Source organism: Oryzias latipes, chromosome 18 (genome assembly GCF_053564925.1).
Source record: "Oryzias latipes strain Hd-rR chromosome 18, Olatipes_Hd-rR_3.1".
Lineage (NCBI taxonomy): Eukaryota > Metazoa > Chordata > Actinopteri > Beloniformes > Adrianichthyidae > Oryzias > Oryzias latipes.
In genome coordinates, this window is record NC_136254.1 from 27,087,571 (window position 1) to 27,102,662 (window position 15,092).

At 38.5% G+C, this 15,092-nt stretch overlaps 1 protein-coding gene and 1 long non-coding RNA gene across 6 annotated transcripts in view; one reads left to right on the top strand and one right to left on the bottom strand.

Annotated features, from left to right (window-relative positions):
* LOC101164844 (phospholipid-transporting ATPase ABCA1) overlaps positions 1–3,284 on the top strand; it is a 238,054-nt gene extending 234,770 nt beyond the window's left edge. For all 4 annotated transcript variants that reach the window (XM_078936178.1, XM_078936179.1, XM_023965796.2 and 1 more), the window contains exon 48: positions 555–3,284. In XM_078936178.1, coding sequence (XP_078792304.1) covers positions 555–725 — 171 coding nt within the window. In that variant the 3' untranslated portion in view covers positions 726–3,284. The remainder of the gene's footprint in view (positions 1–554) is intronic.
* A 2,946-nt stretch (positions 3,285–6,230) lies between these two features.
* LOC144987100 (uncharacterized) lies at positions 6,231–8,728 on the bottom strand. 2 transcript variants are annotated; one of them, XR_013650958.1, is made up of 5 exons: positions 8,594–8,728; positions 8,017–8,074; positions 7,805–7,866; positions 6,897–6,992; positions 6,231–6,407 (listed from the first exon to the last, which is right to left on the bottom strand). It is a non-coding gene; the product is annotated as an uncharacterized LOC144987100 (long non-coding RNA). The 2 variants fall into 2 exon arrangements; XR_013650957.1 differs by lacking the exon at positions 8,594–8,728 and having other exon boundaries at positions 8,017–8,210.
* Positions 8,729–15,092: the final 6,364 nt, after the last annotated feature.

The following is a 15,092-nucleotide window of genomic DNA, read 5'->3' on the forward strand; positions in this document are numbered from 1 at the left end:
CTTTGTAGTGGATTTACAGTATATTCCATAGAAAATACTGATACTGGAGATATTTATACGTGTTGAGTTGCTTTTTTATATTCAGTTTACCTCAGCATTTAGTCGTGGACTCAAGAAAAGACTGAGTGTAGAGAAAGCGAGTCGTTTCTGATGGAGTCGGACTAAATGAAAGTTAAAAGCAGCCGCGCTGTTTTATGTCCACACCACCCATAAAATCCATTTAATGCAAAAGCAATGCTCTTATCATTTAATGCCCACTCTGTTTTGTTTTTTTGTTTTTTTTCCGTGGCGTTTTGCCACCATTGTTGGAGTTTACAGGATGATGAAGTGCACACAGCTTTTTATGAAAGCTTCATAACGGATTCTGTCTGGCGTTTAGAAGGGTGGAAAACGATCGGTCAGATACGTCATCCTGATGTTCACTGAGAAGGTCTAACAAACAGGATGCTTCATCGCTCCGCATCCTTTCTGTTTGGTCAAGAAAAGCACACACACAAAAAAAGAATGCACTTTTTCTTTACATACATTTCTTTGTGTTTGTGTCAATCATGCAGGTGTTTGTGAATTTTGCGAAGGAGCAGCACGACGAGGAAGACCTTCAGGCCCATGACAACCCCGTGGACCTCTCCGATGAGTTCCCGCTGAAGAAAGTGGAGACCGTTTCAGCAGCCAATGAGGTTTCCTGGTTAAAGCCAGACGATGCACTTTTCAAGGCTCAGCAATAAATCTTAAAAAAAGTCCAAATGGCCGCCATCCTTCACGGGCATCAATATTGACAATCTAGCCCTGAAGTTCAAAGTTCAAACACATCCAGACCTAAACAATGGATGTTGTCTACGTTTTTATATGAGGCTTTTGGCTTTGGTGTGTGTGCATGGTTACAATTGACTGTCACCGGCGACCGCAACATAACAAACTCTCTTTGAACGATTCAACGTTTTTTTGCAGCTAATGCAATTTCAACGGATACTTCTGAGACAATCTCCGTCTACTTTGATCGTGTAAACACTTCACTCCTGGAAAGTGTTGCACATCAGAGCAAAGCTGTTATTCTCGGCTTCCAAATCAACTGGAAATGTGTTAAGTGCGAAAAGGTCTGAAGAGTTACGACAGTTGAAAGACTGTCACGAAGGGATGTATAGCTGACCCTGCCTTTTTGTTTGTAACTCTTAGATCGTAAACGAAATCCCCACCCAATCCTTGGCATCAGAATAAGCTGATTTATCTTGATTGCATTAACATTTTACTCTTGTAGTGTTGCTTGTCTGCACTTCAAGATCCACCAGATTTACCTCAGTTGCTTAAAGAGTGAAAGAATTACGATAGTTATAGAACGTCAACACAATCCATTGCTGGTGACAGCTACTTAATATACGCTTTCTGAAGTACCAAAATTCTTCAACATTTCTCTCAACTAGCGTAATTCCAAAAGATTTCTCCGCGTCTGAATCGCCTGGTTCACGTCACGTGAGTAAACCGTTCACTACCGAAAAGTGCTGCACTTTAGCGCTAAGCTGCTTTTGAATCCGTTGAAATTACGTTATTTGCGTAAGCAGTTGAAGAGTTACAGTAGTTTAAAGAATGTCAACACTATAGCTAAAACTCTGGGGTTAAAAGGTTAAGGAAAAAAGACCCTTACATATAATGCTGGTGCCCAAAATGTTACGATTTTGCAATTTTGAAAAATACGGAAATAAAAAAAAAAATGTGCATTTTAAACTAGCATTTTTTTGTTTTTTGCCATTTGGACTTGTTCAAAGATATAGCGCTGGTCAGTGAGTACCTCAGCAGAAATGGAAAGGCCAAATTAGTCACGTATAACATTTTGCACACCACCTTTGAAACTTGACCCGAGTTTTTTTTGTTTTTAAACCATTCGAGTTAATTGATAATGAATAGAAACTAATGTCGTTTTGGCTGTAGGACTACATTCTGACCATTTGGTTGATTTAAATCTGACTTTGTTTTTCTCTGTTAGCATTCAGATTGACACTCAGACTTATATATTTAATATAAATGAATGCACTGATGTGAAATATTCATTTTTATTCTCTATTGTTTTTTTTTTTGCTTATTTCTGCACTTTGTAAATGTACTTTTGTACCAGTGCCAAACAAAAACTCTCCCTTTTGTGCACACAAACCAATCACACATTTTGCTATGATGCATTAACATTTTTATACACGAGGCAGATCAAACAATGCATACCCTATGACTGCAATACCCATGATGCCTGGGAGCCAAGGTGATTGGTCAGAAGTTTTTCTATCAAACTGTGTTGATCTTGATGCCTTTTGTCTGCAACAATAGAGAGCAACATAACGTTTAACATTGTTCAGTTGTAACACATAAAATACAAAACATATGTTGAAGTACAGTACATATCACTCCACCAGGCTCTTGACTACTTTATCCATAATCCTCCAATCTGTCAACTAGTTCCAGGTCAATAAACACAACCAGAAGTCATAGACGAGACCAGGGATCTGCAACTATGGCCTCGAGGGCTGGCGTGTCTGCATCATGTCCACATACAGCACTACTCATGACTGATCACCTGACTCAGGCGTGTCCAGCCAAGTAGAACATGCCTGAGCGGGGATAGTTGCCCATCTCTGCACCAGATTATAGGGCGAATTGTTGACTTTTTTTTTTGAGAGAGTCAAAGGACTTTGGGTTCACCTTATGGTCTGAAAAACACGATTCCTTTTAAATAAATAAATTCATCCTAACAACTCATCAATTAATGATTCTACCCAGCAGCACTATGGTTGGTAATTGAGTCACAAAATTTAGATCTCTGAGGGAATTTCCAACATTAAAAGGGCTTTTTCAATACCAAGAAGTACATTTCGCCATCAAAGTGTTGAACATTTCTTCTCAATTTACCAACAATGCACTTTGTTTTCTCCTCCATCTTTTACTCATGTATATCCAATTTATAATCATTGTTATTTTATTGTTATAATCATTGTTATAAACTAAATTTCCCTTCCGGGATTAATAAAGTTGCTCTTGAATCTTGAATTTAGGGCAAACTTTTTGCTGGTTTTACTTGCTGTTGAGCATTAAAGCAGTCTGCATTTTGATATTTGCACTTTGTCTTTGAAAACTTGCTTCTTTGTACCACAAGCTTTTTGCTTTGTATGCAAATCTTTTTCAAATCATATACAATCTTTTCCCAAATATTTTTATTGTGATAAAAACCACTTAGTCAGAACAAGACATCTGAGATTTGCACAAATTGTAATGCTGCATCCCTGAATAAATGTTTACTCACCCTTTGTGACTTCCATCATTTTGTCTCCCAATTCAAAAATCCACAAAGTTGTGCTTTTATTATTTTTTGCCCAGCATTTTTGTTTTTGTAATTTCTCTTTTTTCCCTTAGATATACAGCATGCCAAAGCAGCTAAACACCTTATTTTATCCTCTGTACACTGACTGGGTTTGAATCCAGACACACCAAAGTTTGAGAATTTATTTATTTCGCCGTCAAACCGTTGCGCGCTCCCAGAATGTGGAATGTTCTCTTGATTTGTGTCGCATTTTTTTTCAATGCTAGAAGTAGTGGAATCATTTTGGGGAGGTTTTTATTTCCCCCCACACAGTTTTATTTCAATATGGTAAATTTATCTTTTATTTTAGGACAGTATTTTTTCTTCAATAAAAAGTGTCTCCTCTGGGAAAACATCTCTGGTATTTCATAATTGGGTCCCAGGAGAAGCCAAAGCTGTGACAAATCTATGAGGGGCCGTATAAGACATTATTTATTCTGAACCATTCACATTCATACATTCTTGCTCTCACAGTCATATATACTCTCTTTCGCATACATATATTCTCTTACGCATCCATATATTCTCTCTCTCACATTCATACATTCTTGCTCTCACAGTCATATATACTCTCTTTCGCATGCATATATTCTCACTTGCACATCCATATATTCTCTCTCTCGCATGCATATATATTACTTTACACATACATACATTCTCACTCTCATTGTCACTCTTAAAAAAGAATGTATGTATGTGAAAGACAAGTATATATGAACGTGTGAGGAAGAGTTTATATGTGTGTGTGAGAGAGGAGTATGCATGAAACGGAAGTGACTTTGCATGAAAAGGAAGGCACTTTGAATGAAAAGGAAGGCACTTTGCATGAAACGGAAGGCAGATGATTTCTCGTGCTCTGATTGGACGAGAGGCCGCCACCTCCCATTTTGAACAGACGCTAACACGAACCAATAAGAAGGCCATCGGAACCTTAAGAAATATTTTATCTTCACCTCAAGTGGTCACAAATCTGTCTGCATCTCTAGAGACACAAAGGAATGTCTCAAATACCAATAATGGTAATAGAAGTGCCACCGAAACAGAAAATCCGTATCCACCTTATTCCTAGCCCCCATGAGCCTTTGCGTGAATTATGGGCGACACTTCCTGTAGACGCTGGAACACGCATTTACATTAAAACAAATTCCTCTTGTTTTCGATCCATAACTACATATAAATGTGGGAAAACCAGCTGTCATTTCTTAAAAAAGGCAACGGTGAGGTGGAGATGAAATATTTGTTAAGGTTCCGACGGCTGCAGGACCCCCGTGGCTACTTCTTGCCGGTTTGTTTTTTTTTTAAAATAAACTTTATTAACAATATCTTGCACAAACAAAATACCAAACACAAAACTCCACTGTGTGCAAAATACAATCTTCACGTTCGCCATGAGAATGAACAAAAAAACATAATGATAACCATGTAAAACAGGTTATGCAAAAAGAAAACAAAAATAATAAGGCAAAGGAATCTGTTAAAGTTTCAGGAGAAACCATGTTTAAACTGTTCTGACAGCTTTTTTGTTAGTGGAAGATTTAATACTGTTCACATACAAAACCATTTCTTTCTGAAAAACATAAAACACGGCTTTTTTGTTGGCATATTTACACTTGTGTATAAAGTATTTAGCCATAATTATAAGTAAATTAACTACATATATTTTTTCTGCATTAAGTCTTTCTTGTGTAAAATATCCAAAAATAATATGCTCGTAAAATAATCTATAATCTTCACATAGATGAGTTCTTATAAAATGTATCACATCTTTCCAAAATAGTTGAGTGAAAGAGCAAAACCAAAAAAGATGAGGCACAGTTTCTGGTGAGGAATGACAGAATGAACAGTTTATGTCCAGATCTTTTTTAAACTTAGTAAAGAAATGTTTCACTGGATAAAATTTGTGAAGAATTTTGAAAGAAATGTCTCTGATTTTATTGGTGATGAAATACTTTTGTGGCAGGGTCCAAACCTTTTCCCACTGAATTCTACATCCAAAGCTGTTCCAGTATGAGATAACATACGGTTTTGTGGCAATCTCATTTTGAAACAGAGAACGGATACTTTGATTATTACTGCTAGCTGAAAAACATACCTTTCCACACCACAAGTCTGTTAATTTGGGATTTCTTGCTGGTTCATGTTAGCGTCTGCACTGTAATCCTTAGCGAGTTGACTGAACTTAAAAATTATTGTGTAACAGATTACGCAACAGTTAAGTTATATTATTAAAACTTTTAAGTTAACATTTATTAAAATTCATATTGTCAGTTGGCTTACATTTGTATTATTTCATATAAAAAATATTAAGATTCCTCAACTTATAAAAGAGAGATTATTTACTTAAAGTTTTTAATATTTTCCAACTAAAAAACGCTTTAACTAACTATATTTTTATATTACTCAACTCATAAAATATGTAAAATTCACTCAAATGCTTTATAAATTCTTTAACTCATTAAATGTGTAGCATTGAAAATATTTAAAATTCTTCAGCTTAAAATGTATTCTAAACAGAGATATTGATACTGCCCCACTACATTTTAAAGGCTAACATTGATAAAAACCAACAAACGTGAAGGCCACACAATAGTGATTGATTAATACACTTTTTTAAATTGCTCTTTAAAAAAAAGCACAAATATCAAGAGGATGAAGAAACAATCAGTGCAATAAAACTGCATTATAAGAGTGCCACACAACATATTGACAAAAAGAGTTGGTTTTGTATTGTACGGCAGAAAAAGCAAATGATCACAACAAAACACATTAGTTACATAACACTTAAACCAACAAATAGTCCATTCTGGAAGACTCACTCAACGAAACATTCTTCAGCGTCAATAAATGTCCTTTCAGTGGTTTGCTGTCCTCAAGGCTCAAGACAGCATTCTGAATAAATATGAAGGCAAGTTCAAGTTTTTTGGGGTGCTGTAGGTCCAGAGCATAGATGTCCCCGAAGAGTTAAAAGAGATCAGTCAGCCAGATGTGTGGGACCACTGACGGCAGCATCAGGAGCATCACCACGACAACTGAGAAGATACCCACAGCAGTGTCTGTGAGGTCTGGTATTCTGGAAAATACAAAACAAAAAACACAGATGAGTTCAGACCCTCAAAGATATTCATCACACTAATGTCCAAAACTGACATTCCTGCCATCTGTCAATGGGAATCTTTTCATGCTAACATTCTGTTAGCTTTTAATCAACTGGCTATGATGTTTTAAGGACCAACTCCAATTAAAATTGTGTTTTCAAAAAGTTCTTTAGCATTTTTCTGAAGGAGGACATTTATAAAATAATTTAAGACTAAAGCTTCATTTTTCTTTATTCAAATAATGATGGATCAGGAGCAGAAAAGGTAAACGAAACTCCACTCCTTCCAATCAGGAGTCCCTGATGTTCGCCTTTCATCTTCCGTCTCAGTTTTAAAACCATTTAAAAATATCACTCAGTTTACAAACTACAAACAATTGCCCTATTTATTATGTCACTCAATAAAATCTCAATCAATATTAAAGGATTAGTGAAAACCATTGACAGGGAGTCGTTTGCACTTACTGTACAGGTCTTGAAGAAGTTGGAGGCATCTTCATGCAGATAAACAGGAAGTGCAAGGAGGACAAGTGCCCGTCTCATGTTCACGTCACGCTGGTCCTAAAAGAATAAAAAGAAATATCCATTACCATTGAAGCAAATGCAGAGCAAACACTTCCAATATTTACTTAAGGAACTTTAAGAAATAATAAAATGATACCTTTTCTAGATGTCTATTTCTAGTAAGAGGACAATACAGTGTTCATGGCATGATCCACTTCAGGTCAAAGACCCAAAGTCATTTTTAAGGCAAGTTACACCTTGGCTTCTTACAGCTGTTTACAAATGATTTGTTATCCGTTTTTGAATTATGCACATTAGAAATTCACCTGGAGGTCATAAATCCTAACCAAGCTGGCCAGTTCCTGTCTGTTTTGGTGGACTTAGTCTCAGAAAAGGGCAGCTTTAAGTTACACAAACATGTAAAAACTGCACAATTTCCTCTGACTGCATCTACTCTACATAAATCCGTTTAAGATCTTGACAGATGAGTTTTCATGGTTTCAAATGATGGAATGGTGCTAATGCAACATTATTGTATTATTGTAATATACTGTCATAAAGACATGACAATATTCCAAAGTGTCTCCACATACATGGCAGTGGAAACACTTTGGAATATTGGCTATGTAGTACTGCAGTATTATATGTAGTACTGCATAGTGCCAAAGTAACAGAACACAACATGCACCTCCATTCCATTGTGCCACCTTCAGCCTGCAATCTAAATATGTTTAGTTAAATTGTAAATAATTTCAGCTCTATTTAGACCTTTGGCTAGTTAAAATGTGCATAAATGTTTCCATGCTGCCGTATAAATCTAATAATGGTAATAGTTCAGGATGAATGTATTAAATAAGTATAAAACTCACCCACTGACACCTCTTTTCTGGTGAAATGGTGACTTTCTGGTGAACTTTCTGAAGTTCAGTATCTGAAAAAAAGTCCAAAAGAGATTTTTCAATGTTAAAAAATGTTTCAATTATATTCTGATCAAAAAACATTTATTGCACTACACAACCTATTGCATTTTCTGTTTTTTTAAAATAGCTCTAGACAAATAACTGATCAGGAGACAAGTTACCTGGCTGGCCTTGGCGTCTACCTGGAGGTGAAACACTGAACACTCTGTAGTTCGGTACCTGAACACAACACGAGCACGTTGATTAATTTATTTTTACAAAAACCTTTTTTATAACGGAGATCAGTGATTTATAAAAGCTTAAAGCTGCATTCAAAACCCAATGCTTCCATGTAGCAACCAGGCTTAAAACTGTTGGCGGTAGCTCCTCCCACACAACCGTTAGAGGCTTTGAGTGACATTTTTGGACAAATGTCCAGCAGCAAACTTTAGCCACAGACAGAGGCCTCCAACGCGAATTTCACACGCGGATCATGTTTAGTGTGATTGCAGCATAACAGATCATTTCTACCTCTGAAAAAAAAAAAACCTCATCACTGTCGTAACTTACGGGCAGAAATGCATTTTGGGTTTGGCTCGCCATACGTCTGCTATGACAAACTAATCATGTATACATTTACACATTAATCTCTAAAACAATCATAACACACATATGTTTAAACAACAGTAAACCACATTTACGGTAGTATAAGAGCATTTTTAAAGCATTCATTCAAAATAAACCATGAACGATACTTACCAAATTAAATCAGGGCTGAAGACAAGACGGCACCATCAGCGATGAGGCGGATGAAAAAAAAACCGAGGTTGGGGCGTCTTGAAGCGGGACGAAATCGCAACGCTTTGCAGAAAAATAAAATGCTCCACTTTCAATTTCAAACGTCGCATACTCGCATTCGGCAAATCCAACATGGCCACCTGAGCTAACGTAGAGAAAACGAAAGACCCTCCCACCAGTACGTGATGACGTCATGACGCTACATCAGGGATCTTAAAATTTTTGAGTGCTAGATACAAATAAGCTTTAAAATATTTAGCACTGTTAAGTTAAATTTGAAAAAATCTTGATAGAGCTTAATACTTTATAGTTGAATCAACTACAAAATGACATTTAAGTTGTGTAACCTTAATAGTTATGAGTCAGTACAAGTGATAGGGTTTAGAGTGTGTTCAAAATGGGAGGTGGCGGCCTCTCGTCCAATCAGAGCACGAGAAATCATCTGCCTTCCGTTTCATGCAAAGTGCCTTCCTTTTCATTCAAAGTGCCTTCCTTTTCATGCAAAGTCACTTCCGTTTCATGCATACTCCTCTCTCACACACACATATAAACTCTTCCTCACACGTTCATATATACTTGTCTTTCACATACATACATTCTTTTTTAAGAGTGACAATGAGAGTGAGAATGTATGTATGTGTAAAGTAATATATATGCATGCGAGAGAGAGAATATATGGATGTGCAAGTGAGAATATATGTATGCGAAAGAGGGTATATATGACTGTGAGAGCAAGAATGTATGAATGTGAGAGAGAGAATATATGGATGCGTAAGAGAATATATGTATGGGAAGAGAGTATATATGACTGTGAGAGCAAGAATGTATGAATGTGAATGGTTCAGAATAAATAATGTCTTATACGGCCCCTCATATATATGCATGCGAGAGAGAGAATATATGGATGTGCAAGTGAGAATATATGTATGCGAAAGAGAGTATATATGACTGTGAGAGCAAGAATGTATGAATGTGAGAGAGAGAATATATGGATGCGTAAGAGAATATATGTATGGGAAGAGAGTATATATGACTGTGAGAGCAAGAATGTATGAATGTGAATGGTTCAGAATAAATAATGTCTTATACGGCCCCTCATATATATGCATGCGAGAGAGAGAATATATGGATGCGAAAGAGAGTATATATGACTGTGAGAGCAAGAATGTATGAATGTGAGAGAGAGAATATATGGATGCGTAAGAGAATATATGTATGCGAAAGAGAGTATATATGACTGTGAGAGCAAGAATGTATGAATGTGAATGGTTCAGAATAAATAATGTCTTATACGGCCCCTCATACAAATCAGTTAAGAGTCCTCTCTATTCTACACCTGAAAACACAGAGGATGCATATTTATGGGCTTTTATTTTTCTGATGTAAATGTAGTTTGTTTTTTTACTTGAGGTCAGAAAACGTTATTTTTTTAAATGTGTCGCGGCCTTTAAGTTCAACTTTCAACCCTTGTGCTATCCTATAGGGTCCAGATGACCCCACCCTTCCATTGACGTGTTCTCCCTACCATGACAAAGGTGGATAAAGGTGAAAAGATTTCATATAATCCATGGACACCAGTGAAGATCACAAATCATTGAAGAAAAAAGGTTAAGAGCACTGTCTAGTGGGGTCTAGACCAGTGTTTTTCAACCAGTGAGATGGTCAAGTGCGCCGTGGGAAATTGCCCTCATTAACTGATCAAAAAACATTTTCCATCTCCAGGAAATCAGCTCTTTGTTCATCCAAACAGGCCCTGATAAAACACTGAGTAGTTAGGAATATAAAAGATCTTAAAATAACTTCACACTACATCTCCCATGATGCATTGGCTTAAAGGGACAGTGTCAGCGCACAATGAGTCGTCCTTGTGTAAAGTCTTGAAACCACAACAAACAAACAGTTTCTAAATGTTTCTAATTCAACTTTTATTTCATCTCTTACAAAAAAACAGCCGCAACTTCCTGCTTTTTCTGCCACAATTATCGCAAAAATCCACGTGAGATTGCGGGGGGGGGGGGCTGTCGATCAATACAGACCATGAATTTCTGCTTTTTTTTTTTTTGGATGCTAATGTGCCGCGGGATTTTTGTCAAGGTTAAAGTGTGCCGTGGCTAAAAAAAGGTTGAAAAACACTGGTCTAGATGACCCAACTTCCAATGTAAAAGTGCCTAGGATAGCACAAGGGGTTACAACTTATTTTGATAAAAATTGTGTTTTAGTGTTTTTAAACATGTTTTTGACATAAAGTAATATGGCTTCACGTTGCATTTCTTTTTTTTTTTTAACTTGTCCTGTCCAACAGCTGGGCAAACAGATGAGAACTGAGGGTGTTGGACATATTTTACTTTAACAATAGGGGTTATTAATCTTCATACAAACCAGAGGTATGTCTGAATAAACCCCTTTTGTAATTGAGGCCAAACTTTATTAATTTCAATCATGTTTGAAAATCTTTGGTGTTGGACCGGACGGATAAGGAAAGGGGAGAAGAAGAGAGAGGGATGTTAGAGAGAGGGGGGGTAGGAGGGTGATCATAGGAGGGGGGGGGGGGGGGTGGAAAGGACCATGAAGCAGCATAGAGCAGCAAGTTTACTGGTTGTATTATCATTACGGTAAAATTCAAATGTAGTAAAAATCTCAAAGGGCGGGGCCCACACACTGAAATGTTACCAACACACCTGCTAGCTGCAAAAATGTCCACATGTCAACATGTACACAAAATAGATAGTGTTCAAACACGCATACTTATGCCTTAAAACCAACTAATGTGAAATCTTTCATTCATTCAATCATGCAAACTATTAATGCAAAGGTGAGGTAACACCTGTGCTCAGGTGAGTGTTTATGTTCTTCTAAAATGGATGGTGGAATGTGAAAAGAAGGAGGGAGAATGCCCAGCCATCCCCACACCAAGACCCCCGCCGCAGCAGCAGCGGCAGCCAGAACCCCCCAACGCCACAGAGAACAACCGCCCCCCGGGCGACCACATCCGCCACCCAGGCCAGGGCCAGCAGGACCGCCGCGAGGCCCCCAGAGCCAGAGAGCAGGGAGGCACGGGGGGAAAGAGAGCGCGCCCCAGCCCAACCAGGAGAGCAGCCTCCTCGCCACGCCGGGAGGGCCCAACGCAGGGCCCCACCTGAGAAGGGCGCCCACAGCCCCAGACGAGCACCCCATCACCACCCAGGAGTTCTGGGCATCCCCCCGCCCCAACCCCAGGTACGAGCCAGGACCCCCCAAGGGAGACCCGCTCCGCACTCCAGGCAGCCACCCACCCGGCCCACGGTTGGTCCAGGAAGAAGCAAGGCAGGAGCCAGCCATCCCCGCCCAGGAGGGGAGCACCCCGGGGAAAAGGGGGACCCACGAGGGGTGTTGTCACATTGCATTTCTTTATTTAAATTCTTTTCTTAATTCTCTAATTAAAGTGTTGTAAAATAGGAGCAGGTTAAAAAAAAGCTGTTGAGAAAAGTTTGTTTTTGTGACAGAAATTCTGCTGCTCTGATCCATTCTGATGCATCCACTCGTATACGACTAGATCCAAACAACGTCTTCGTTGTCCTCGTCTGAGCTGGCCTCCGGCTCAAAATTGTACAGCTGGATAAACCGCTCTGACATTGATGTACCGCTAACTGCGGTGGAGAATTCCTTCTGCAACCAGCCTCTAGTGGTCAGAGATGGAACTGCAAGATTTAGTTTGCGATGACTTTGAGAAATAGAGGGCATCTGCATGAGAAACTGAAAACAAAACTAAAACTTTAACACGCAAAAACAACAGCAACAAAAAAAAACTCTGCAGAAGAGGCGGTAGAAAAACAAAACCAAATAAAAAAACTCACAAAGAGAACACGTATGGGAATCTAGAAAAGAACAAAGCAACCCTGGAGGTAATAGACATGGTGGGGGGAAACGATGCAATGCAGGTTGGGCAACTAGTTTCAGAAACTTAGTAAAGAAAAAAACAGAAAAAACAAACAAGCAGGAAGCAAACTTAACAGGAAAAAGACAAACATGCACCATTTAGACAAAAACCAGTGACACAATAAGCAAACAAATCCCATCCTGCCTGCTGCAGAGAGGGGCTGCCATCCCCCAGGACCAAGCAGAGTCGCTTCTCAGCCAATTACATTTCAGGAAAATACAGAACTCACAGAAATATTCGAGTTAATAATTTATACTCCAAAAAGATAGAAAACAAATCAGGTCTTCAACATCATAACTTCAGAGGGGATAAATGCCTGAAAATCTGAAAATATGCTTGAGCGCGGGATGTTTGGGATTTTAGTTTGACCGAGCAGTGATGAAAGCTGCGTTTTTTTTTATGGTATGGAGAAATACTGGGAACGTTAACGATGGATGGAGGAAACAAAAGAAGCAGCAGGCTTCCCAGGCTGCCAAACACTGAAAAAAAGAGTTTTTTTTCTTCACTGGACTGGGCTGATGTTTCATTCACAACAAGTAATGTCTGAGAGATCCTAAAAGACAAACACAGACAAAATTTGAGTTGGATTTGACTAAAGTTCAGAAAGAAAGCTTAGGAAGAAGTTTATATCTATATATATCTATATAGATCTATCTATCTATCTATCTATCTATCTATCTATCTATCTATCTATCTATCTATCTATCTATCTATCTATCTATCTATCTATCTATCTATCTATCTATCTATCTATCTATCTATCTATCTATCTATCTATCTATCTATCTCTCTCTCTCTCTCTCTCTCTCTCTCTCTCTCTCTCTCTCTCTCTCTCTCTCTCTCTCTCTCTCTCTCTCTGTCTGTCTGTCTGTCTGTCTGTCTGTCTGTCTGTCTGTCTGTCTGTCTGTCTGTCTGTCTGTCTGTCTGTCTGTCTGTCTGTCTGTCTGTCTGTCTGTCTGTCTGTCTGTCTGTCTGTCTGTCTATATAAAAACCATTAAAAATCTCAAGTAAAAATATGTCACTTTTCACCGCTTCTTTATCGCTAAAGAGAAGCATTTGAGAATAGAGATGTCACTTCCACTGTGATGGAACGGTCTCGGAAAGCCACAAATCCCAGCTCACAAAAATCTCGCACAATCGCGTAATATTTAAGTAATAATTGTGTATTAACTACGTAAGTTACAAAGAAACTGCGTAATTATCAACCGACCATCCATTTTAAACAGCTCAAAACCAAATTCACATAAAGATCCAACTTTCATATGTGGAAAATGCGCAAAATGTATTATAGTTTTAGCCTTTTTTATAATTTTTTTGGTAGTTCTTCTTTTGTGGTTTTTGCAGACACACATTTCTGATTTTGGCTCCTTTGATTGGTCTCCTGCAGAGATGAATGCTGTCGCTCCGCTCGGACAGACTTTGCTCTTTTGCATCCAGCAGTTCTCTTTTTAAATCTGGCTTTTGTTCCAGAAACAGTAGGTTCGGCTCTGAGGTATTCTCTTACTCTTCCTGATTGGAGTCATTATGTTTTTCCATGAACTTTTAATAGTTTGATTTGCAGTCATTTGAACTTCTTTAACAAGGAAAAAAATGTTCCTTGAACAGAAATTCTTATGAGAAAAGGCTTTTCTTGAAGTCAGTGTAACTTTTTTCCATTCTAACCATTAACATGAATATTTAGCCCCATTAAAAAATGAGCTTTTTTGAGAAATGAAACCACCGATTTTGCTTTGCCCAAAAAACGTACACATCAGGGAAGAATATTTGCTCTTCTTGATCATGGATCACATTCCTTATAGCTGTATCAAGCTCAAAGCAGATGAATAAATTGAAACGGTACGGTTGATATAAGTGGTTTCCCTTTTCCAGGTTTTCCTTTCTTGGATCCTGGGTATCTCTGGGTGTTTTGGCCTTAAGCCGTGCATTTCTGTTTTTTGGGGGGGTTCGTCTGAATCTGAATGACACCAGGTGATGGCGTTTGGTTTATCAGCTACAGTTCAGCATTCCCGTTTGGCTTATAGTTGCATACCTTTTCACAATATTCAATATTTTTTTTAGCTGTTTAGGCTCTTGTATTTCAAATCTGTAATAGTGTCTTTTGCCTTTCAGGGCCACCGTAGTTATCAGTCCTCAGCACTACAGCCTTTATGGCTGGACGGACTTCCTGTACCCTGGTGTCCACAGAGAAGCATTGGCAGATGGATAAAAAAAAAAGGGGGGGAATTCCAGGGAGTTTGCTGGATTTGCCGTATCACGAATGACTCATTCGTCTCCATGCAAGCCAATTAGGCAGTTGTGTTAAGAAGAAATTCTAGGCGGTATTTGGAAAGATGTTGGACACGCTGCTCTGACAGCTGTGTTATCTCCCCACCGCGTTAGATTGCGCCGTCTAGTTGTTGGTCGGCTTTGACTTTGTCTTGACCATTACAGGGCCTTCTAAAGCCCCGGAAGCGGACATGTCTTTGCAACGTAACCTTGTCTGTGAAGCGATGCTCTCGCTTGAAAGAGCACGGGCGTTCGCCTCTGACAAAAGAGGCGAAATAA